General features: G+C 56.8%; 1 protein-coding gene across 9 annotated transcripts in view; it reads right to left on the reverse strand.

Annotated features, from left to right (window-relative positions):
* Nucleotides 1-25,138, reverse strand: part of LOC111150425 (BCL6 corepressor) — a 44,589-nt gene that overhangs the window by 8,855 nt on the left and 10,596 nt on the right. For 4 of the 9 annotated variants that reach the window (XM_022507874.1, XM_022507873.1, XM_022507870.1 and 1 more), the window contains exons 2-10: nucleotides 15,515-15,640; nucleotides 14,109-14,187; nucleotides 10,301-13,141; nucleotides 9,560-9,613; nucleotides 8,892-9,078; nucleotides 2,761-3,021; nucleotides 2,023-2,367; nucleotides 1,090-1,415; nucleotides 558-812 (exon numbers count right to left, since the gene is read on the reverse strand). In XM_022507874.1, coding sequence (XP_022363582.1) covers nucleotides 558-812; nucleotides 1,090-1,415; nucleotides 2,023-2,367; nucleotides 2,761-3,021; nucleotides 8,892-9,078; nucleotides 9,560-9,613; nucleotides 10,301-13,141; nucleotides 14,109-14,187; nucleotides 15,515-15,600 — 4,434 coding nt within the window. In that variant the 5' untranslated portion in view covers nucleotides 15,601-15,640. The remainder of the gene's footprint in view (nucleotides 1-557; nucleotides 813-1,089; nucleotides 1,416-2,022; nucleotides 2,368-2,760; nucleotides 3,022-8,891; nucleotides 9,079-9,559; nucleotides 9,614-10,300; nucleotides 13,142-14,108; nucleotides 14,188-15,514; nucleotides 15,641-25,138) is intronic. The other 5 variants (XM_022507878.1, XM_022507877.1, XM_022507876.1 and 2 more) reach the window with 3 other exon arrangements.

Raw genomic sequence — 25,138 nt, forward strand, 5'->3', positions numbered from 1 at the left:
CCAAGGGCTCGGCGACTGGCCGCCTTTTCACCCCCCCTCCCGCACTCGCCCTCGGGAGAAAAAAAAGACTCTTCAGGTTTGCCCCCCAACCCCAAGCCCTACCTGGACATCTCCTGCCCCCTCCCGACAGGGGCACCGCTTTGCCCAGAACAGCAGAGACAACCCAAAATAGAGCTAATAACTTCTCTCCCCCTTGCTAATCAGAATCCAAAAGGGCTCATTAAAATTCCCCCAGTCGCCGAGCCCTGGGTTATGTCAGATTTTTTATCAGAGATAAGTGAGCGAGACTGGAGGGTGCCGAAGCAGCCTACCTGCCTGAACACAACGTGAACATCAGAGAGGCCTTTCTCTTCACGTGGCGACTGAACAAGCCCGCAAAGCGGCGGGAGCCCGGCGCGCGAGCAGGGAGAACGCAAACACCCCGCTGGAATACCAGCCCAGTCCCGGGTAAGGAGGGGGCTGCGCCCGGACCCCGCCACTGCCCCCCCCTCCCACAGCCTTGAGGAGCCATGGCCAGGGCTCCTGGGATCCAGGCAACCCCCAACAAGGCCCCTCACCTCATAGCCGAGCCTGGCGGCCCGCTGCAAAAGTGTCTCGCCCGCATTCTTATTGACGATGAGTCTCCGAGCTTCTGGAGGCATCGGGCGCGACTGGGTGGTCTCTGGAGGAGAGCTGGAGCGTGGCAGCTGCGTGGACTGGGAAGCTGGCAGCAACTGTTGCAAACGGTCGAAGGGCTTTTGGTCCTGCTTGGCTGGTGACAGATCGTAGTCGGAACTGGGCTCAGGCCGCTTCCGGAACCTCCGGACGGTCACCTGTCACAAAACCAGGTGTGCACACAGTTAAGCCAGGCTTCGGTGACCCGCCTTCCCAAGTGACAGACCCGAACAAGGGAGGAACCTTCCCTCTTCCTTTTGTTTTGGGAAGAAGAGCGGCTTGCACGGAGGGGCCCTGGGGGGTGGGGTGTGATATTTGGGGGAGGAACGTGGGGAAAGAGAAGCTCTGTCCCCAGAAGCAGAGGGGCAGCAGGCAGGTGGGCTGTGCTGTCCCAGGCCCAGAGGGGAGCGGGGGTAGGGGGGAGGCAAGAGGTACCTTGCCGTCCGTGTTCTCCACATAGTAGTCTCCCGCTAGGGATAAGCCCTGCCTGGGCTCCTGCGGGATCAGATGCTTGGTTTTGCACAGTCTCTTCCCGGATGGTTTCTCGCTGTTGTCGGTGAGTTTCTGCAGCAGGGAGGCAGCCTGGCAATCCTCTTCTTCGTCCGTGCACAGCACATCTGTCTTCTGGCTTTCTTTAATTTTCTGCTGTTTGGCAGGCGGCCTCGAGGCTGGCGTGCAGCTTGGCTGAGTCTGCTTTTTGCCGCTCGCATTGGTGGATGAAAGGCTCTTCATGGGCGGAGAGCCGGAGAACACAGGCAAGCCTAAATCCGGAGGGGGTGGCGGGCGGGAAGGAGGGAGGGGGAGAAGAAGCGGGCGTTACACAGTTGTAGACGGTGCGGAAAGAAAAGCCCATTGTTAGCACTGATCACTGGAGCGGCTTCAGTTTTTAAAGATATACCAATTATGTTCCCAAAGCATTAATATTTTAATTATCCCACATTCAAACGGCAAACAGGTTAACCCACAAAACGCCAAGTGGCCCCAAGTTTCCTCAAAGGACCTGGACAGGAGAAGGGCAGGAGCCAGCTCTTCTAGATCTCCCACCCCCCAACCACGGGGCCGGGGTCGGGGTGCGGTGGGGGGAGCTGGGTGCCCAGGACCTAAATAAGCAGACACAGGCTGAGGCTGGACCGAGGGCACTGGCCAGCCCCATGGGGTTGCCCAGACGACGAGCTCCCTCCTGAGCTCCCCTCACTATACACTCCCTCCCCAGGGCAGGGCGGGAGGTTGGAAGGATCTCGAAGGAAAGCACTCCCTGCCTGCCACGACCTGGTCTGTCCATTTTTCTGGCACTCGGCTTCTCCTGGGGCCCTTGCCCACGGGAAGGCCGGTGACCCACCCTGCAGGAGCGGGGCGGCCCCTGCGTACCTTGTTCATTGTCACTGGATTTGAGGGACTCCTCCGACCAGCTTCTGTTGCCTTTGGCCTCAGCCCTTTTCCTGCCGGGTTTCTCTTCGGGGCTGTTATTGCCCTGGGCGGTGACCTCAGGCTGAACCGCCTGGGTCACTTCCTTCCTGCCCTGGCGGCCAGGTTTGCTCTCAGCTGCCGACACCTGCTGCTCCCAGCGCTCTCTAAGGTGCAGCAAGTGGCGTTGCTTTTTAGGATGGAGCCCTGTTAATTCAATGCACACCTTCAGGTTGGTCAGCTCACTATAATGTGGGTCTTCTAAGTGGTTAGAGGAACTGTTTGTCATTTCCCTCTCAGGCCAGTCATCTAATGGAGAAATAACTACAAATTAATCAAAAAGCCCCCTGGGGGGGGGAACAAATTGTCTTACGCATCGCTAATAGGGGTGGGGGTGGGAAGGGGAGTGAGCGGTCCCTGCCTCTGCTGGAGCCGGTCACCAAGTCTCTCGGGAGGGGACTTATTTGGTATCTTTGGCCATCTTTGGGCTCAAGCTCCTGCATCTGGCTTTGGGCACAGGGGAGGCATGAGCGGCTTCCCCAGGGCTCCAGGGTGGGAACGGGGGACCGCCACTGCTCTGCATGAGGGACTCCCCCTGGGTGCCCCGTGGCGAGGGCGGGCGCCCCAGTGGGGGGTGGGGCCCCCCCCCCCCCCCCCCCCGCCCCGCCGCATGCGCAGGCAGCTGAAGCCAACTGAGCTCACCTTTGGAGACCCGTCTCCGCTTGGCTTTCAGCAGAGGGTCCTCGGGCACCTCTTCCACAGCCGTCTCGGTGTGGCTGCTATCACCTGAGACTTTGCGCTTTCTGTCTAGCCGGAGGGTGGGGCTGTGTGGCATGTCCACAGCCGCCTGGTCAGTGGGAGACTCGCTCACAGGCTGCCTGTCCACGAAGTATTTCTCCACAGGAAGATCTTTGTCCTCTGGAGCTTCAAAAGGATCATGTTTGTTGCCAGCACTGTATTCGCCTGGGGAGGATGGACGACAGCAGGACAAGGAATGAAGGCGCAAAGGTCACTGTGAGAACACAGGACCTCCGTGCCCATCCACGGTAATCTGCCACCCACAGACCCTTCTCCAGAACACCAGGGCCCTCACACGTTGGAAGCACAAAGGCCACCAAGACAGAAGGTCCCAGGGCTAGGACAGCTAAGCAGAATGTGGAGACATCTACGATGCTCAACTTTCTCCTTGCACATTTTTATAATTGGGGCACGAGGAGAATCGGAAGATGAGGCATCACCACATCTTCACAACGTTTAGGTCCCTTCCAGGCCCCTTCCCGCAGGGGGGCAGGGGACCCTGCAGCAAGAGCCAACCAAACCAGGGCTGACCGAAGAAATCTCTCGGGCAACATTTGCTGAGGGCATTATTTTGAAATAAAAGGAAGGCTGTGTAATAAAGAGAACAAATAGCTCCTACATGTCATCTGCAGAAGGGACCGCATCTGTGTCCCCTTGGGTCAACTGGGAGATAGTGAAGGAGGGGGGCTGGGGCAGGGAGTGTTGGCAGGCAGAGAAGCTGGGGGACCAAGGGAAATGGGAAGAGGAGCCTAGGGAAGCCAAAGGAGAGGCTTCTTGGTGTGCACACGAGGGTCAAGGGCAATTTGGAAGAACTCAACCTTATCGCTACGAGTCCCCCTGTCTTTCTCACATCGGAGGAAGGGAAAAAGCAGAAAGAATGTATATTAGCCTCCCCCCACCTCCCCCCACACACCTCAGTGACACCATGCACACCCACGGGGACGTCCGTTACCCCACCTGGCACTCCCTTCATGCCTTCCTTCACACGCAAGCACCTGAGGACATTCCAAACACCAGGCTCCACCACCTTGGCCGACAGGTGTGTCTCCTTGCACTGCTCCCTCCAGCGCTCCCTAAGCCACATGGGTGGGCTCCTCACCTCTGGACCTTTCCTCAAATCACCTCAGCTCGACATCACGCGCTGCTGTTTCTCTAGCCTAAGAAATGGCTCACCAATGGTTTGGCTCACCTTTCTTCTAATACACACTTAATTCCCTAAGCATCGCTGGGATGTTAAGGAGCAGGAGCTGGGATGTTAAGGAGCAGGAGCTTGGTATTCTGCTAACACTGAGCAGAACTGTGCGAGTCCATCTCTTGATGAAGTCAGAAACACACTCTTCATATGCCAACCCCATTCCTCTTCCGTTCCCCACCCCCACCCCCCTGGGGCCACTTCAAATATTCCTCCCTGCTCCTGACCGGCCCATGTGGTTCCTCAATCGGCTTTTTCCTGGGGACATCACCACCATTTAGTGGTGGTCAGCTGCGTGTGTGCGTTGGGGGGTGGGATCGATCCCTGGCCCTGGCTAGGCTGTGCTCTCAATAGTGGAAAGACCCAACCACGTGGGTCTGCTGTCATGGCTGCGGGCGGACACAAGGCTCAGTGGCAGCCTGGACGCGCGGCGGCCCACGTTGGGCCTGGGGAAGCAGAGGGGTAGGCCGTGAGTGTCACATGCCCGCTGCTCTGTGACCCTCCTAGCTGCTCCAGCAGTAACAGCTCTACTCTACAACTTGGCCCCCTTCACTTGTAAAGTGGGACTATCACCGCCAGCTGCCTCCCGGACTGGGCTTCATAAACACAGGCCAAAACCAGTGGAGAGAGAGGCTGGGGAGATCACTGGAACGAACGGATGGGACGCCAAGACTGTCAGACTAGCTTTCATGTTAGCCCCACTGCACAAAATCTGAAGACGTGAGCCCTCCCAGTTGGTCATTTGGCGTCTCTGGTCGGCCTTCACAGAGAGCCCCGTGGGAAGCGCTGGGGATCGGTGCACAAATACAGGAACCAGCTTATGCCATTTTAAAGTTAATTCAGTGTACGCGTCGTCCCCTCCCCGAGGTAGGACAGATGGATCAAAGCAGGTGATCTGAAAGCAGGGGTGACTGGGAGGTGATGGACACTTTCTAGGGTCACAGTCAGGCAACAGCTTAGCTGCTGTGGGGCCCTGGCCACCTTGGCCCACACCTGAGATGCGCCCTGATGTGTTTACGCCTCGCTCCCTCCCAAGATGCCACTTCTGGATTTTACGCTCTAACTGCAGGTGTCATCATCGCCCTGTATCTGTAACAGCCCCAGGTCCCCTAATGGGGCGCTCCTTGCTCCGGGAGAAGGCTTTCCGTGCATCTTCACCCCAGCTGCGAACTTGCAAACCGTGCAGTTCACGTCCAACCTAGCCTGCTCAGCCGTTCGCCGTGGTCAGCCAAGCAGCCACCGACTGGACACCTCGGCTCCCTGTTCCTCGCTGCACCACAGTGTCCCCAACAAGCGCACAAGAGCCTTTCCCCAGGTCTCCTCCAGGCTTCCCACCGAGAAGCTGCCGCCTGAGGGCAGAGGGCACCCCGTCACCCACAAGGAGAGGGAGCAAAGTCGCACCTGTGCCCCCCCAGGAACCCTCCTGCCGCTACAGTCACAGGTTGATGAAATCACCTATTCACACTACATCACCGAGCTGCTGTCTCCCCTGTTTCACTAGAGGCTCTTTCCCCAGACTAGGGTCCCCCATCCTTTCCACAGCTCCCGAGCCTCTTAGGCAAAGATCCCAACTGAACTGAGCCAAGACCTACCTCAGTAAGAACCCTGAAGAGCAGCCACCATGAGTAACCGGGAGACACACTGCCACCGGCTAAGGCTGGGGAGGGGGGAGACTCCACATCACAAACCCGACCCAGAGCTTGGAGATGAAATCGTTTTGGCCAGAGCTCATGGGGTTACCCTTCAGAGCGAAGGAGACAGAGAGCTGGACACACAGGGGACCTAACCACTGGGTCGGCCACCGCCACTACTCTCAGCCCTTCTACAGGCGGGACGGCACACGCTCTTGGTCACCTGATCGAAGCAGACATGAATATGGCTGTGTGGTTCGTGGCTTAACACTTGCTCCCTGTGGCACCAGTCCCGTGACTCAAGGGCCTCCCACAATTTGTCCTGATTGTGTCATAACGCCACCTCACAGAAAGCTTGCCATGGCAACATTTATGCCTCACTGGGGGCAGCAAAGCACCCACCCCCACTATCAGGGGCCAGTCCCCCACCTCCCTCCCAGTGAGCCCTCAACAAGGTAGGAGGGTTCCCCATGATGGGAACTCCCTGATCTGCATGTGACTGTAGCACCCCCAGTAAAGGCTAACCTTGTGGGGACTCAAGGCCTCTACAAAAGGGGCACAGGGGGAACCTCTGGTCCCAAACTCAATGTAGTTCACCAACAAGCAGGTGTAAGGCCTGAGAAAAGCTTTGTGAAGTCCTCTGACAGAGGCTTCTTCCAGGTACCACCCAGGCACCTCGACAGGGCAGATCCCGGGTCTGCCCCAGCCAAGTGGCTGCTGAGGGAGACCATCGCTCCCGGTTCATAGGGGAAGGGACTGTCCCTGTCCCTCCCCACCTTCAGAATGCCACTGATATTTCCTCTACTGATAAACTTCCAAAGTGGCAAAGCCTCCTAAGGCATCAGCTGGACTTTTAAAATAAAAACTGACTCTGACCACGAAAAGGACATGAAAATCCCAACCGTGGCGTTTCTGACTGCATTCGCTCCTGTCAGGCCAGCCCCTACTGGAAGCACCCACCATCTTAGAAGCTCCTGGGGTCTGCGGCAGGGAAGGGAAGCCTGGAGAGAAGGAAGGCATCTGGAAGGCATCCCGTAACCTCCTCAGAGCCCCTGTCCACCCCCACCCCCACCCCAGCTCCCACGAGCTCACAGCTTGGCTCTCGGGCACACGGACCCCTGTGAGGAGAGAACCAATGTGGAGCAGGGCCTGAACCCACGTGGGTTCAAGACACGGGGGCCAAAAGGACAAGACAACCCGTTAAGTTATAGCCAAATGGATCCACCATCTACTGTTCCCTAGTTGAGGAGGTGACAGCAAGGACAACGGTTCCTCTAGGTCACTCCTCCTGACCAACCACAAACTGCCCCAGAAGACTGCGGATGGTGACCTACCCCCTTCCTGGCCCCCATCTTTGAAAGTGAGCCCCCACCCCCGCCTTCCCCAATCCTTCTCCGGCCCCTGGTGATGACCCAAGCCTTGCTGCGTGTCCTGGGTGCTCCAGGAAAAGAGCCCAACGGACTCAGCCTGGAGGGACTCCGGGGAGGGGGGAGGGAGGCCTTTCTGAGTCATCTGGGCTCTCCTTCTCCATTGACCAGACCGAGTACTGGTCTCTAGGATCAGTAGGAAAGATGCGGAGGACATAAACTTCCCTGGGAAGGCAGCCAGGGTGAGTGAGATGGGAAGAACGGCAGCCACCCCGGGTCTGGCCAAGTTACTCGAAACCCAGACAAAGGGCAAGAAGACTCAAGGCTGCCTAACTTCCTGCTCCCTTCCTCCAGCCTACCTCACCCACTCCCTCTCCCCTCAGAGAGGCACCTACCTGTTAACTCAGCTTTGCTCACATCTACCAGGTCTCCCTGAGAGGCTTCCCCAAGAGCTGGCATTATGGGCAAGTCAGAAACAAAGGGCTGTCCTCGTTTCTGCTTTACTAAACAGCAGCTCAGACCCTCCATGCTCCCCTATCAATCCCCCTGAGGTGGAAGAGTAAAGAAATCTTTACTCCAGGCACATCAGAGTCCCCGCCACTGACTAGCAACAAAAAATTCCCTTCTTCTGAGACTGAAGAACAACAAATGGTCCTGGCGTGGCCTACCCAGAAACCTGGCCACAGGCCTTTGTCTGACCCCAAGGCTGACTGTGGGGGGCGGGGGGTGGGGTGGTGGTCTGTGCCCTCGGCAGTGAGAAGCGCCCTTTCCGGGGCCACAAAGTCTCCCAAACTCCATCCGGAACCACAAATTCTCCCCCAAACGCCATCAGGCGCCAATGAACGCCAAACCATGACACCCAACAGCACGGAGCCCGCACAAATGCATCTCCCATCCCTGCCTGCCCCGTGTCAGGAGGATTCTGCACCCCCTGTTACCTTGACACTCAGCCAGACGCCCAAATTTACTCTCACCAGTGAGGCTTCCAAGGTCTGGAGCGCCTTTGGGCCCCCACGCGGGCACATTTAAAAGAGACGGAGAAAGACCTTCTCCACTTGCCACCCACACACCATGGTGGCCAGGGACATCTCGTGAGCAAATCCCACGGCCCCAGACCATAGCGGGGGACCCACTGGTGGGCCCGAAGAGCGATTTGAGAAAAGCCTAGCTTCCTCTCCGTTTTGGCCCCCCCAACAGAATACCACCTCTGTCTGCTGGGAAGACCCCCTCTTTATACTGGTTTATTCCACACCCCTGGATCGTGTTGTCAACATCTAACCGTGGCCAACAAACGTGCCACTGAAAACAATGATCTCATCTCTCTGGTGCCCTCAATAGACCCTGTCCCATTTTAACAAAACCTTTATCTCTGGAGGGAGAACACGAGAACCCTCTGTTCCCTAGGAGGCTGTCGCTCTGGTGGGTGGGGAGGCACCTTTGGCTGGAAGTATCAGCCCACTGGTACCGAAAAGAAGGGCAGGGCAGCTTATCTGCACCCACTACAAAACAGGACACAACACACATGGCCACGCTTATGTCTCCCGTGGTCATTCTCCTGCTGGTATCGTATCAGAACATCACTAACTACAGGACCGGTATTTCCCTAGAAAAGGAGAAGCGTCCCAGGAAGCCGTCTTCCACGGGTGCCTCCATCCCTGGACACCACCTCGTTCAAACAGACAATCGGTCCTTCCCTCCTGGGCCGGTGACAGCGGCCTGTTTCTCTGAGCAGCCCATCGGCCACAGGGCCGCAGCAATGAACCGCTTCCCCGTCGCCTCCCTGAGCTCTGGGAGCGGTGCCCCCCACCCCACACACCACGGGTAAGCCGCTGGGGGTTTACTTACATCTCTCATTGTCATTCTGGTCAGCAATGGCCTCTTCCAGGGCGACCGACTTTGGCTTTTTGTCCTGATTTCCTTTCAACCTGTCCCAGTCGGCAGGGCTGAATTTGCACACCTCAGAGTCTTTGGCTGTCGGGTGGCCACCTTCTCTCTCTTTCATCTCCAGCTCTGAGAAGCGCATCATTGCACGCTAGAAAGAGAACGGAGACGGGGGAGAAAAAAAAAAAACACGACACCTTACCATAAAAGCTATTTCATTTGCCTTACCTTAAAGGAAAGTAGTTTCAAAGAAAAGTTTGCCCAAAACCAACCACAATTTATGATACGACTGAGATATTTTAAAACGTAATAGATAAAAACGTAAGAGTAGCTATACGTAAGCAATCACACAGTCTGTACTCATGAAGCCATATGTAGAGAGAGAGAGAAACGCGCTGTGTATGTGTAGCCACGCATACACCAGAGCACAGAGACATTCTCGTTTGGAGGTAAATAAAAACAAAACAGAAACACAACGCAAAGGAAAACAAAACAAAAACAGAAAAGAAAACAAAATGCACAATGAATAAAAGACGACCATGGCCCACAAACTTCCCTTTGTATATTTGGAAATGAAATTTAACTCAAAAGGTTTATGTAAGATTCTAGTAATAAAAATTTGAAGAACTGACCTCACAGTAAGCAGCGGGTAGACATAAAATACTGTCCTCTTGTAATCCTTCCATCTATGTAATTAAAATGGGCACTCAATGGATCATTTAGATAACTTCATCCATTTTTATAAGCATAAACCAATTTTTTTCTTCACATTGCAACACAATTTGGCTTTATTTATCTTTTAATTAAAAGTAAAATATCTTAAGGAAATTCCTATACAACATCTATCATTCACTAGCAAGTTAAACACATAACTCTATCCCTTTAAGCAAGGTTTTTTTTTGGGGGGGGAGGAAAAAAATTGCCCGAATCCCACAGACACGCGGCTGCCACACATCTCTACCAAGTATCACGTAAGACATTTCTAAGCAGTATGGCTAGGCATTATTTGTTAACATACAGTAATGGCAGAGAAGTCAAAGCAACTGATAGGGGACGTCATGCAGTCTTTAGCTAACCTTCGCAATCATTAATACTTCTGTTAGCAGCGTCTGCGTGGAGCTCTCTTAGCATCTACAGGATAACGGCAAGTGTCTGGACACGTGAACCTCCTAAGTGCTACCACTCACGTCCCCTTACTGGACACGTGTCATACATATATTTATGTGACCATAAGCTTTCATTAACCAAACTCTGCCCGGCGCCCTGCCCTACCATACTCCCCCAATCCTCTTTCCACATTAACAAAAACAGAACTGACAACTGGTAAAGTCACTGAAATTTGGGGGGGGGGGGGACGGGGGGGGACGGCTCACCTGCAAGGCGCGCTGCTCCCGGCTGAGCTGGCTGGAATCTGCGTACAGTTCGGTAGTGACACACTTGAATCGGTCACCCACATAACCAGCGGAATTTGCGATCCTCTTTGCCAGCTTCGATGGCTTGGGTTTGAGAACTTTGCCATCGGTGGATTCTGCATCGTCGGCTCCGTCTTTGGTATAGGTAGGGGTGACGTCCACACTCGGCGGGGCACTGCCCACGCAAAACGGTTTGGGATCCTCTGGGGTTTTCCCAAAAGTCACGGGTGGGCCATCGCTCGCCAGAGTCGGCTCCAGGAAGGGAGTGGAGACGGGCAGCCCCAGGTTCTCCTTGGTGGTTCCCGCCGGAATGCTCTCCTTGCTTAAGCTGAAGACTGACTGGCCAGGGGCCTGCTTGAAAGAGTAAGCTTCGTGGAAATCACTGATGCGCCCCAACTCCTCCCTCAGGGCGACAAAATCGCGGTGTGGCTGCAGGGCCGGCTCGGCCGGGGGCTTACTGGGCTCCGCGCTCTGGCCCACGCTCTCGGCCGCGAAGCCCGGCTTGGCCGCGTTCGCGTCTGTTTTAGCGTCCGCCTCCTCCCGGAGGAGGTCTACATAGACAAGTTTGTCGCTCTTGACTACCGTTTTCCCTTGGTTCCAGCTGGGGCTGGGCTTCAGGTTCTTGTCGGAGGGGACTTCTGGCTGTAGCTTGGTGCTGCTCGCCTCCAGCATCTCGGAAAACCGGCTCCGGAGGGCTGGGTCCTCGTAGCGCCTCTCGTGGGAGCGGGACCTCCTCTCTGGTTTCTCCTCCTTAGTGATCTCGATGGGCGTGTGAGGTATCAACATGGGGTGCACCATGCCCAACCCCAGCGCATCCTGGTAGGTCACAAACTCCGGTCGGCCTGTGGGCAGCCCGTAGGGCAGTCCGGGCTTCGGGGCAAGGTGCCCGGGGAATAGACTGCCGTTGGGCAGCAGGACTGGGTGAGGGTAGACAGGTCCCTTGCCGTGTAAGGAGAGGGGGCTTATAGCAATGCCCTCGGGCGCCGGGTAAGGGAGGTAACTCCTGGGGTAGGGAATCGGTGGGGACCTAAACGCCTCGTTTGGCGACAGAAAGATCGAGCTTGGCGGGAGGCCATTCTCGTTTGCTTTGAAGCTCGGCTCCGGGTTGCTGGCTTTGGCGCCCTTGCTGCTGGTGCTGCTGCTGTGCTTGGCAGGTGTGGTCGGGGGCTGGCCCACGTGCTGAATGACGGACGGCGTGCTGTCCACGGAGCTCCTGCTGGTCTTGCAGCCATCCGCATTGGCATTGGGGGCCGGCGACGCAGAGGCTGGGCGGCCGGCACTCGAGACCGAGCCCGAGACGTTGGTGACCACAGCATCCGTGCCGCCCATGCGGGGACAGGACGAGCTCCGCTGCTGCGGGATCGCCCAGTCCAAAGCCTTGTTTTTCAGCGGCAGGCCTTTGCCGTTGTTCTCTTCATTAGGGCTCGGCCCGGGCACCACCCAGGACGAGGGAGCCGTGCTGATGATTTCAGATCTATAGATAGCACAGCCGTTTCCGGGAGGAGATAGGGTTTCTTTCGGAATCTCACTGCCGGACAGCACTAGGCCGCTTCCAGCTCGGCTGTGCACGAGGACCGTGGGGGCCATCTTCTTCATGTGGTCGGCTTTGGAAGCATCCACGTCCACCACCTTCGCGGACAAGTCCAGTGGCTTATCGGTGACATCTTTGGTAACTGTCTGCTTCTCCAACAGAGGAGGGGAGCCACCGTCTTTTCTGTCCTGGCCCGCTGCTTTCCGGGTGTGCCCGGGAACCGACTGGACCCCTTCAGCCCCTTCCGGGCCCTTCGGGTACTTGCCGTTGGAGAGCCTGGCCGAGGGGAACTCACTGCTGACTGTCATGTATGGCTTCGACAGGGTGACAGACGGCGAGGTGGAGATCCTGGCGTAGTGCTTATGAAATTCGGAGTAGGTGTCTGCAGCGGGCTGGGAGGGAAGGTGGACCCGGGGCGAAGGTCGAGGTGAAGGGGGCAGCAGGAGCGCTGTGTCCCCGGGCAGACCACTGGTGACCCCCTTGGTGGAGGGCACCCTCGGCTGCTTACTGTTCTGGATGTGGGGATATGCATGGGACTCGACGGGGTTCCCAGGACTGACGCCCATCTTCCAAGGCAGGCTTTTGTCTGCGCAGTGGACCAGAGGTGGGATGGCCGGGGAGGCCGAAGGCGTCGAGAGCCTCATGGGCGAAGCCAGGGACGACGGGATGTGGGGACTGACGTAGTGAGGCGGCGGCAGGTAGAGAAAGCGCTCCCCGTTGGTGCAGACCGGAGAATACAGCGGCTGGGCCAAGCTGTAGGACTGCTGAGGTAGCAAGGCCTTGTACATGTTCAGGGAATACTTATTTGGCGAGTCGAGGAAAGGGTAGATGGCTGGCGCGGCCCCCTCCATGTAAGGGCTGACCCAGGGCAGCCGCAGGTAACTAGCACCATTGATGTTGAGAGAGCTCTGTTTGTCGCCGGCAGGCCTGTCCAAGCCCAGCGTTTCTGCTGCGGGCACAGCACTTTTTTGTATCCCGGGGGGTGTTTTGTAGATAGCACTGAAGCCATTGGGGGCCTTTCCAGAGACAGCGGAAGCCTCCACCGTCTCAGGGGTATTCGGTTTGAACTGCATTTCCGGATTTCTCTCGGACGAGAACCCAAGACCACCCAGAGTGCTCGTGGCAGCCTCCCGACCTTTCTCTGAGCCCAGTCCGCACAAGCTAGAGTAGACGATGTTGCCGGGGACACGCAGCCCTTCCCGGATCAGGCCGGTGCGGTCCATGCTGAGCGCGGCCAGGCCATCGATCCGATGGGCCGTAGTGGCCTCCACCTTAGTGGAAGAAGAACACGGGTGTTAACTCGTGACGCCCCCATCAAAGCTGCAGGGCCCGTCCCAAGGAGAAACCACCAGCTAGGTTCACATGACATCAGCCTCCACATCTGAGCACAAAGGGTTAAAAAGAGAGGCTCCACGGGGCCCACCGTCCTTGGCCCACATAGCCAAAAGCCTTTCATGCCTGCCTTCTCACCTTGGTTCAGCTAGTATCCTAAAAGCCTGTAAAAGGTTGATCCCTTTAGACTTGGGGCCTATACATTAAATTTAGTCATCTATTAACTCGGGAAAATTCACTTTCTCAGCAAAAATTCTCAGCTGCAACAGGGAGGACACCAGCTCTGCTACTCTAGGCACCGCCCTCATGGGGTACGGACGGGGGTGGGGGGTGGGAGACGGGACCTGAACCTCCCAGGCCCTTATGTTGGGGGGCTGGGTGGTGCTCACTGGGGTCCCTCCCCACCCCCCCAGGTAGGGAAGCATGGTGATTATTTACCATAACAAGCAAGAAACAATCTTTGGTGGGATGGCAGGGAAGGAGGACTTTAGCTGTCTCATTTCTAAATCAATAAAGAGGCCAGGGGTCAAACTGTGGTAGTGCCTTTTGACTTCCTCTCCTGCCGTCTGAAGACGAGTCTGTGTTTCGTATTTTACTGGAAAAGGAAACCCTAAGGGTCTACTTGGAGGCTGGAAATTTATCGAGCTTCAGAGAGCATGGAGGCAGCCCGTGGCTTAGTCAAGAAAAGGAGGCACATATCCCACCAGGTCGCTACGGGACTGACTCGGCCAGCGTGTCACTGGGAGTGCAGGGCCAAGAAGAGCTCCGGTGAGGGCCAGGTCCCACAGAAGCAGCATCCTACTCAGACCCGCCCGGCCCCGCCCCACCCTCAAAAGACCCCTTGGTGGCATGCAAATTAATGCACCAGGGATAACAGATCGATGGATATTCAGACTGAAGCCTTACCACGTTGTGGTTCAAGGGATTTTCTTCCCTCAGTTCCAGTCTGGCCTTTGAAGCGTCACCATCATTTACAGGAATTTTCCTACGTGAAAAGGACATACGAAACTTCGTGAAAGCATTCCCCCACTTATTCCATCTTTCACAGATCGCCCCCGAACGGACCAGTTTCTAATAACTCCGTTCCTCAAACCGTCCTCACCGAACAATTCCTCCCCAGCGGCCCCTACTGAAAGCTGGCCCCAAACGGTGCTTCAGCTGGGCTGGGAGAAAACAAAGGCAAGGCAGGGCACAACGGGGCCAGGGAATCCCAGACAGGGCCCCAGGCTGGCCGCCGAGGGAAACCAAGATCCTGCACCGTTGTTTTCTCTAGAGAAGAGGCCACGGAGGCCAATCTGTAGCTCCGCCATCCTAGCAGGGACCTCCGAAGCTCTACCTGAGGTCAGACATCAGGGAGGACCAATGGCCGAAGGCCGAAGTGGAGACACAAGGCTACAGTCACAGGGCCGGCCACACCAGCCACTTCTGTGCTCCTGACCAGGGTGGGCTTTCAAAACTTTTCCCCAAAGTTAGGTACCGTGGTCTACAAACTGGTTTCCCTGGTGATAATGAAGCCGTATGTGACTGCCCGTCTCACAGCGACGGAGGATACACAGGAAGAGCCTACAAATGTCATGTCAGCCGCTCCGGGCTCCGGAGCAAAGCCGCCCATCTGTGCCAGGCTGCCGTGGCCGTCCTGGGACTTGTTATCAGACAGCATCGATACAGCAAGCACACGGTGCCAACTTCCAAATCCCCAGGATAAAATCGCTGACAGGCAGCAGCGGATACCCCAAGAGCAGCTTCAGGCCCCCGCCGCTTAGCTGCTGCTACCCCACACTCCAAAATCACTGATTAGGGAGCCCAGCGGAGCTGTCGGGTGACTGAAACCAGGAGCCGATGGCCTCGCCGAGTAGGCGGTAGAGGACACCAAGAAACCCGGGGCTTGAATGGAGTAAGGGGTGGCCATCTCCCCATTTATTACTGAGCAAACTATTTGTTTTAAAAGCACATCGAATGCCGATCCACCTGGGCCCACACTCCTGACATTTAGAGTTAAAGCAGCATATAGACTGGGATTAATTCTCCTTCATAAATATGAAATAATAAATTAAGGACGAAAGTGCACTGAAAGGCCGCTTTAGGGGCTAATCTTTTAAAGGGCGGCAATGCTTCGCTGAGCCGGGTTGCCTGTTAAAACTGTAAATCAAGGGCCGCCAGTTAGGCGGGAGATGGTTCTCCCCCACCCCTTTTGGGCCCACTCTGGCTCTGAGAAGGTAAGGGGGGCTTCAGCAGGGCTCTGGAGCACGGGGTGGGGGCGGGGTGGCACCCACCCTCTCTCCCCAGGCCTCAGCCAGACAGGGCACATTCACCTGTCTTCGTTGATCCCACACATGCGGACCCTCTCGCTGTTCATCCAGCTGTGAACGTTCCCATACAGGGGGGTTGCTGAAAGCATGTCGTCTTCTTGGATGGCAAATTTTCTTCAAGCGTCTAGTCTGTTTTTTAAAAAAAAAAAAAAAAAAAAAAATCCCGGGAGGTTGAATAAAGAAGAGCTGAACAGGGAACCAGAGAGGCCCGCTTTCTAGGCAATTCATACACAATGCAGAGTCGGGAAGGCAGGCTGCGCTCAATGTTCTACAGATGTCTGGGAGTCAGGGAACGCACCTGACCCAAAGGGTACAGGGGCAGCCCGCGACTTTCCTGTGGGCGGGGAGGGGGTTAAAGGGCCACGCGCCACACCATCTGCGACAACTGCACACATCACCACCACCACCCACGGCCGCTCCTGCCTTGTCCTTCCCCAGCCTTTGGGGAACACGCTTGGCAACTTGCTGGGCAACAATCTTGGGGGGCCACACGCCGAATCTTCCGCTGGGGTGCGGGGGGAGGGACACGGACTAAGAGGATCGTGGCTGGGGGAAGGCACAAGAGTTAGGTGTAGTAACCCAAACTACCCTGTGTCTCCGGGGAAGTGGTGTGGGCCGACTTAACAGATTGAGGGTTACACAGGGTCAGTGGGCCAGCGAAACACCCCACCCAGCCCTCGATCACATGAAGCACCGACCCCAGGTGGTTTGGCCTGGGAGCTGCAGAGGGAGGCGGCTGAGTAATTCCATGACGCCTGCTCACTGGGGACAAGAAATCATCAGCGAGCGCAGAAGTCTTAGCAGCCCAGACTGCTGGGCTGCGAGCCACTGGCACGCTGGGAGCAGGCAAACGCCACCAATTTTCCACCTACAGGGAGGGGGAGGCGGCCCGGGCAGAGGAGGGGAGAGCACCTCTCCCCGCCCTTCCTTACCTTCTCTGCCCACCACCCCCACCCACATCACATTCTAGTTTGCTGCATGAGTGAAGGGTCAGGACAAGCTGCATTTTATTAACAGGATTATCACGGCGCGTGATTTATCCTCGTGCAGGATTTTAATTGCTCTTTGGAGGTTGAGCCGTTTCTTTTGACTGCGCTTCAGCCCATATCCTGCTGTTAAATGCTGGGTTAATAAGTAGGGAGCCTTTAATGCCTGGGACCGATGGCCCTGGGCAATTCCCCGGCGCACAAACACGTCGTCATCTCCCTTGTCCGGGCCGGGCCCGCGGGCTGGGCCGTCTTTCCCTGGGCCCCAAAGCAGACTCTGAAATCAGCGGTGTGTGCAGATCGGTGTGTGCAGATCGTTGGGGGAACTTTTCTTTCTCCTCCCGCACACACCCACCCACACAGTTTCCGAAAGCCCAAATGTTCCCGAAGTCGACACATTTCCTTTGTTAGCAGGGAAAAATATGCAAATGCTTGCTTTTACACTTGAGCACAAGGAGCAGACTGCCAGGTCAGCCCTGTTGGAGGCTCCGGGGTCCGGGGACTCTTTCTGGGAGTAACTAAGGCTGGGAGTGGGGGAGCACCTGGGAGACCTGAATCCAAAAGCCAGGCTGGTCTGTCCTTCAGCAGTTCTTTGTCCTAACTAGGCCTTTTGTCCACCAGTATCCCCGTCGGCCCCTCTATACACAGAACACCGTCTGTTAATCAAGAGCCACACACACAGACACGCGGCACGGAGTTGGAGCCCAACAATGACGCGGCTGGAGGAGGAGGAGGAAGAGGCCTAACTAGGCAGTTGCAGCAGGCCTGGTGGGATTCAGAGAAAGCGCCTTCTCCTTCCAAGGGGCTAGCCACGGTGTCCTGAAAAGACCAGCTGGGGTCTTGAAGGAGGTTCCGTGGGGGCTCATGAGCTTCTCTTCCTTCTTCCAAACCTACAGATTGGGGGGGGGGGGGGCAGGGGGCACCACTTAGTTCAGGGATGACCACAAGGCACATCCAAGGGAGACTGTCCCCTCCCTAACCCCTGCCGCCCCTTCTAACAAAAGGAAGATATTCTGGGTGGCCTGACTGGGAAGGCAGAGCAACATTCCTTGGTGCACAGGAGGCAGGAGGCAGGCGTCCTGGTCACCAGCTGCAACAGGGGGACCGGAAGTGGGAATGACCGCACGGAACCAGCCTCTCCCGCCACGCGCCGGTAGGAAAAGCAGAAATTACACCAGGAGCAAAAAGCATCACTAGATCAAGTCCTTAAGAAAATGATGAGGAAAGGAAAAACTGTGTGTGTGTGTGTGTGTGTGTGTGTGTGTGTGCGCGCGCGCGCGAACCCCTCCAAGACCTCAAACTTCTGCAGTCCCCAAAGTGGCCTCCCCTTAAACAAGCCATAACTTCCCCACCTCCTTTAGCCACCATCTTGTGACAAGGACCTCTGAGCACCTGAGTGAGGAAACAGGAAGGTTGCTGCCTTCATACCCCCACCCAGAAAAAAGGGGCTTTTCTTGAGAAGGGGCAGCCCGGACTTAATGGAAGGGTGAAGGTGATGTAGGGACACCTGGGAGCACTGGGTGCTTTCAAAGCCCTCCTCACCCCCACCCCCACCCCTCTGGGGCCCTTCCTGTGGACTTTTCAACATTAACGCCACACACTTAGGTGACCTAATGAAGTGGCTTCAAGCACGTGTGCACAGGGTCAGATGGAGTGGCGGGGAGGGGGCAGAGGGAGGAGGCTGAACACGAAAAAACAAGGGAGGGGGAGGTCCACTGCTGGATCCTGCTGACTACACACACACACACACACACACACACACACACAATCTTGAGCTGCCCCATGAACTTTTTGTGAACTGTTTAAAAGTGGAGGTCTGTTGAACAAACAGCGGCGCCACTGCCAGCCATAATTTCATTGCAACAAGCTAAAGACTTTTAACTCTTCAGGTTCCTGGCCAAAGATGGAGCCGAGCAGGAAGGGCCAGTGAGCCAGGGCCCGGGCTGGCCAGGAGGCCCTTCTCTGGGGTGAGAGCCTGCTCTGGGAGAGGGGAGCCCCGAGGATCCCGGTGGGAATCCCCAGCAGGAACATCCTGGACAGGCGGCCGGCCGGGCGGCAGAGGCCACACAGAGTCCAACCCCGCCGGGGTCGGGGTCGAGGCCCTGGGGACCTCCCCCGCCAACCTCTCCGGGATGTGGAGCTGAGGGAACGCCAGGGTGAGAAACAACAAAGAGACTGAGAGGCGGAGATACAGCGATGCTCATCCCACTCCACTTCTAGAAGGGGCTGTTGAAATAGTTGGGGCCTTTTTTTTTTCTTAAACTCTAAGAGAAAGTGCTTCAAAACTGACTTCGCTGACCCTTGGGCCGCGGTGGAGAGGACAAATAATGTGATTTAGATGACAAACAGAGCAGGCACTATGCCACTATGAGAGGCTTGTTTGCCCTTATTTCTCTCCGCGTGCACCAACCCCCGCCCCCCCACCGCCCCGCTCTTCCACGTGCAGACTAGAAGTGCCAAGATGTGTGAAGTCACTCAAGAAAAGCACTTTACAAGCACCAACCTGTTTCCATGTTAGCTGCTAAAGCTACACCCTGGCTCTGAGGTTTTAACCCTTTTTCCAGTAGTGGAGAGATGGGGGCCAAGGATGAAGGACAGGGATGGGGAAGGTGGCTGAGAGAGAAGAGGTCGGACAGGGAGACTGAGGGCGTCTGGTGGGTTCTGAAGAGCAGCAGGAATTGTAGTGGTTGCCCACTGGAACACTGAGTTCCGGGGAGAGACATGGCTTTGCAATAGCCCCCCCGCCCCCGAGCACGGACTCTGGCTCTCTGAATGGCAGTAATTGAAAGCAGGAGGGAGCCTGGGTCTCCCGCAACAGACGTGGGCAGTCACCTGCTCTGGAAGCCAAGGGTTATGCTTCAAGTACTCGGCTTGGTGTGGACACCCGTGAAAAGACATGACTGGCAGAAAGAGGTCGGAGGGACCAAAATTAGGAGCTGTCATCCCTGAGAAGAGGCACTGCCAAGCTTGTGACAGGAGAGGCCCACGGAGCAGGACCAGTCACCACCATCCCACCCATTTCGGCCACGAGGACACCATTATGCCCTGAGGAGACAGAGAGAACTGTCTGGTTTTTCTTTAAAGGCGATCTACCCAGATAGACAACAGCAGCAGGTTGGGAAGGGAAGCGGCAATGACCGTGAGTGGCTGGGATGCACGGGGGGAGGGGGAGGCAGCATCAGACCAAGTTTGGCACCCTTCCTGTCTCTCCACTGGGCTCCTCCTGGCACCAGGCCACTTTTACTGCCTCTGCCCTTGAGGCAGTGCTCAGTTCATCACAGGTGTCAAGTCACCATCAAACCATCCCAACTCCTTCACAAACGGTAATGTGCCCCTTCCAAGGGTCTCTCTCACCTGGCGCCCCTTGCACCCATCAGGTGGTTATCCAGTCAGGGGCCAAGAAAGCCTGGGCGGGTGTGTGTGTGGGGGCAGGGGGAGGGTTGCTCCTGGCTCAGAAGGCCTAGCTGACATCAGAGAGCCCAGAGAGTTTGCGTGCAGGGTGTGCTGGGAAAGGGGACTCCCTCACGTCAGAGTTGGCTCTCTGTGGAGATCATGCAAGAACACGGTCACCACCACAGTCTCCCAGCTCCCACCCTCATCCACAGCGTGTCCCTGGGCAGGTGGCCGAACCTCTTCAACCTTGGTCCCCTCATCTGTAAATATTTGGCACTGTGTTTTCCAGAGGATTAAACTGCACTGGTGACGAGTTTCGCCTGGCAAGAGCTAGTGCCCGCCACGTCGAACCCCCTCAAGTAGCATCTGAGTCCACCAGGCATGCTGTGTGCCATCCCCAGATCACCGCACAGTTTTTGCGTGGGAAGGCTGAGGCAGGGACACAGAGGGGCCCAGGCCAGGGAGGGGTGACCTTCAGCAGACTTGTGTGGATTTCATCAAAGCCCAAAGCGAACCCCGCGGGAGCCCTTCCTGGGGCTGCTCCAAGAGCAGACTGAGTCACGCACAGCAGCACTTCTCTCCTGGTGTCAAGGAAGGGAGGGGTGAAGAAGTTCCTATTTTAGGATGGGGGGAGGGGGACCGTGTGGGGGTAGAAGATGAGAGGAAAACGCTCTCCCGGATGTGCACGGTTGGGGGCGGGTCCTCCTGGGCTGCTTTCCGCCCCCCTCCCCGACATGTAGCTGCGGGGCGAGGGGGACCCCAAGACTGCCCCTCCCCCCCACTTCTGGACAGGGCCACAGGCTTCCGGGGGTGTGGCTGATGTTGGTGGCTGGCTCCGTCCACCAGCCCTCCAAGAGTGTCAGAGGGGGTGGGGGTTTGGGAGGAGAGATCCAGCCGGTCGAGGCGCTGTCTCTTTGCACACTCCAAGCCAGGGCCATTGCCTCCGGGGGGGGCGTCCCCACCCACGCCCCAAGTTTTGCATTAGTAACAGACTGAGCTGAGGAGCAGGAGGGGAGAGGGAGCGAGGAGGAGAAACTCGCGCGGCCCTGACCTTTCGAGCAAACCAGAACCTTCCCTGCCTCCTCCTAGGGCGCCTGGGTCGGAGCAGAGAGCCACTGGGGTCGGTCAGGGGGTGAACTTGGCCCTCGGCGGCGGCGGCTGCCAGGGCGAGCGGGGGAAGGGCGCCCCCTCCCCCCCGCCTCAGCCCCGAGCGCGATCGGTCGGCAACAAAGGGATTTTCTCTCCCACCACACACACCCATGCTGCTCCGGGCTCGCCCGCCCCTCCTCACGGCTCCTCCGCCAAGGTCCCCGCGCGGGGGCCGCGCCGCGGCAGACGCCCACACCCTCGCGACGCTCCCCCGCCCCGCCTTCCAGGAACTCCGGCTCTCTCCGGGAGGCGGCCCGACCTCCGCAATCCCCAGTGTCCGGCCCCCCCCTACCCCCAGTTAACCCCTCGGGCCCTGCGGCCGGCGCGCTCCTCTAGGCTTCCCCTTTCCTGAGCCCCCGCCGCTGAATATCTGACAAAAAGGAACTTTGGGTGGCGCACGCAGACCCTCCTGGCCATGATCCTGGGATCCTTTTGAGCAGACCGAAGTGTTATTCTCCGCAGACGTGCCCCCCCCCCCGCGCCCCGGGCTAGCCAAGTGTAGCCAACTGTAAAGTGGGAAGGGGTTCCAGGAGGGGAGGCCCCTGCAAGGACCCACGGGAAGAGTGGCTGCCAAACCGGTGGTGGGTTCCTGCCATGTACCACCCCCCCCCACCCAGAGTCGGCTATTGGACCAGCACGGGACACTTCCCCTTCTCCCCTGACACTGAGGCAAGCCACCGCCTTGGGTTTTTGTTCCTTTCACTTTCTTTCAGGGTTGTGCCCCACACCACCACGTGGGCAAGAGAGGGCCCATCTGGAAGCTGGTGTCCCTCAACAGGAGGCAGCCCAGGACAGGAAAACCTGGGTGGAATGCGATTAATCACTCTTACTCCCCCCCCCCCCGCAAAAAAAAACCCCACACCTCCTCTGGGCTAATCCCACCAGAGGAGAGAGTCGGGTTGCCACTTGGGAGTCTGCACAACCTGGGGGAAATCCAGAATAAACCATCCATATCCCAACTCCAGAGGGGGTGTCCATGCACTGCCATCTCCACCAGTCTTGCAGGAATACAACATACTCCATGCCCCCCCCTCCTCCACCAAAGGGACAAGCTATAGTGTGAAGATATTAACAGCTATCAGGAGTACCCAGGAGGCACAAAGGAACTTTTTACGCAAAAAAGATGCCTCATACACGGCCCGTGATCTGCACCCCGGGTTCCCTGGCTGACTGTGTGCTGCCTGCGAGTTCTGGGAGGGCTGGGGATGAGGGTTAGAGGATAAGACGGGGCTCCCACTTTCTTGACAAGGAACAAAAGAAACCCCATGTCTCCTACTCAATCTTGGGATTCAGAACACCCCCCCCCCAAACAAAGCTGTGGAACCACGACGGCAGAGATGGGGGCCTGTGAATTTCTGTAGCTGTTCAGACCTTAATTACTCCTCCTTGATCCGTGGGACTAGACACGACACCGCCAAGGTTAAAATGCCCCGAACAGCGCCGAGCAGATGTGAGCGAGCTGGCAGACGCGCAAATGAGGCCTGCCTCGGAGCACGATAACAAGTGACTAATACATTGCATATCGTTGAAAGAAAATTATTTTTCTCTAATTTGCATTTGCTTGGGGAAAAAAAAAAAAAAGCCAACCAGAGTCCCTCTTCACAAGCACGAGTCTAATCCTGGAAATACAGCCCGGCTGCTTTAAGAGAGCTGGAAGGAGGGAAAGACTGCCAGTGTTTTGGCGTTACAGGCTTGTTTATCTTTCCGCCTTTCCTCCAAGGCGAAACTCGTTTTGCAAGCAACATTCCTACAGAAAATGGCACACGTCATAAAAAGAGACCAATTTATAGAACTGGCACCGAAGTTCATGTATCACTCCAGAAGCATCTCCCAGCTTCCCACTGGGGAACCCAACCGGATGCAGAAGTCCACGTTAGGATTCAGAGAGGGGAGACCTGGGGGGCTGGGGGCAACAAACTCCATTTGCAGCTCTCCTTGGAGGCTGTACACCCGGGAACCAGAGTCACAGAGAAAGGCCATGCTACAGAATTCAATCAGCTCTAAATGATCCTCCAAAGCCTGGGGGAGGGGGGGCAGGGCTGTGCGGGCTCCCACCTTGGAGGGGGAGGGGAGCAACTCTGACACCCCTTTGGCCCCAGGACTCCTCAGAGGCAGGCCCAACTGGGTCTCTGGCCATCCTGAACCCACCTGCCTGGGCCAGCCCTGCATCTCCAGAACTGGCGGGGACAAGGGGTGACTGCCACCACCAACTGCTCTCCCTCCCACCCTGGAGCCTCCTCCCAGCGCCTAGCGGGCCACAGGGAGCTCAGAGGAAGCCCGTGGCTGTGGGCATCTAACTGATCAAGTCAAAGTTGGAGGCGCCTTGGGAACTCCTCAGGGCCACACCTTTGTGTCCTGAAGCTGAAGGCCAATGTGCTCTTGGAAGTGGGAGGGCTTGCGAGGGAAGGTTAAGGGGTGTGGGTAATCAGAAGCCAAAATGCACCCCTTTCTCCGCCCCCACACCCCAAAACACCCCCCTCTGGGTCCTGAACCTACAGTGTTTCCAGCCCCGAGGAAAAGAGTGGTGAGTGCACAGAACGTGGCGCCCGCCTGTGTCTCTAACTTGTCTCAGTTAGCAGGGCCATTTCCGAGGGGGAAAAGAGGGCCACCAGAGCGTCTCTGCAACTTCCAGAAAGCCTTCAGTTAATAACACATTGTTTCCAACAAGCTTCCTTAGGGCTGCAAGTTATGCTCCCCAGTCTTAAAAATCGGGCCTCCAAGCACCTGAGGACCAAGGTCCAGCGATCCAGGCCACACTGCTCTGGAGAGGGACACTCGGGACCCTGTGGGCCCTCTCTCCCACCACCCCTGGGGGTCAATCCCCCTAAAGCACGACACACCACACACCGACCTGAACCTGAACCTCCACACTGATTCTGGGAGCCGTCAAGGTGTGTGTTGGGGCGCATGGTGGGGAGGGGGAGTGTTGCGTGGGGCGGTGAGCCGCATGGCTGACTGTTTCCCTCATCAGAGGATGAGGATACCGTGGCCAGAAAGCAGAGGCCACCTCTGCAGCCGTCCGCACGCTGCTCGTGCACCAACAGCTGTCACATTATTTGCACTCGCTGTAAACAGCCTTCACATTCCCCCCTTACCGCATAGTTAAAGCCAGACTAACAATCCACAGTTCGAGATCAAACCAACAACAGCAGCATTGTGTCTGCCTCCACTGCCTTCGCACCAAGCCCAGCAGCTGGCAGGTTTCTCCGGAACAAGGGGACCCCCCCTTCCCCCACCCTTCCAGCTCCAGCCGAGGCTAGCCAAGGCAGCGTGCAGTTTGTCGCCGCTGATTTTAAAAGCGAAAGAGCACAGCCATGTCGCCAGGATTTCGGTGTGGTTTATCAGCCCTCTCCCAGAGTTTGCCCCTCCTGGTGGCTGGGGGGGGAAGCACCCCTCCCCCACACCCTCGGCTGGGAAGGGAGGTGGTTCAGACTCCCAGGGTCGCTTTCTATACTCAGAAAGCGTGGGCTGCCCCGGGAGGGGGTGGCGCAGCCGGGCTCGGGGTCGGGGCAGGGAGGCCAGCCGCTCCCTGAGCCAGTCGCAGAGGCCAGGCGGCTCTGCACCTTCTGCAGCCCGCAGCCCCAGGCCCTTGGGCACCTCGAAAAAATGGTCCAACTCTGTGCATACTTACTGGCCGCCCCACTGATCAAAATGTCTCCTTTATGATTTTTGGTTAAGTCGAACATTTCCATAATCGTCATTATTAGCGCAAATTACACGCCTAATCGGTCCTTAAATAGATTTTAATTAAATAATCATACAAGGCTCATTTTATGACTTAAGAAAGGCATTACTTTTCGTTATAAACTTTCCACCAGGATATAGACTAACGATAGCAGACAAACACTTACTCTTTGAAAATCTCCAGTAACTGATGGGCAGAGAGAATCCTGAAAAGATACTGTTTCACCTTCTGGAATCCCGGCAGAGACCAGACATAACCACATCTGTGCAACTTCCCTCTCGGGAAGGGAGAGAGGATCTCTTCCTCCAAAGGCTCACTTGAGCTGTCTTCTCCTTCGGGCCAGCAGAAAGCCCCAAACGCTATACTTTTCCCTTACCCAAATGCACAAACTCCTCCAGCTAGCCGGCTCCTTTA

This window comes from Enhydra lutris, unplaced genomic scaffold (assembly GCF_002288905.1).
Source record: "Enhydra lutris kenyoni isolate GAN:26980312 unplaced genomic scaffold, ASM228890v2 scaffoldscaffold23, whole genome shotgun sequence".
Lineage (NCBI taxonomy): Eukaryota > Metazoa > Chordata > Mammalia > Carnivora > Mustelidae > Enhydra > Enhydra lutris.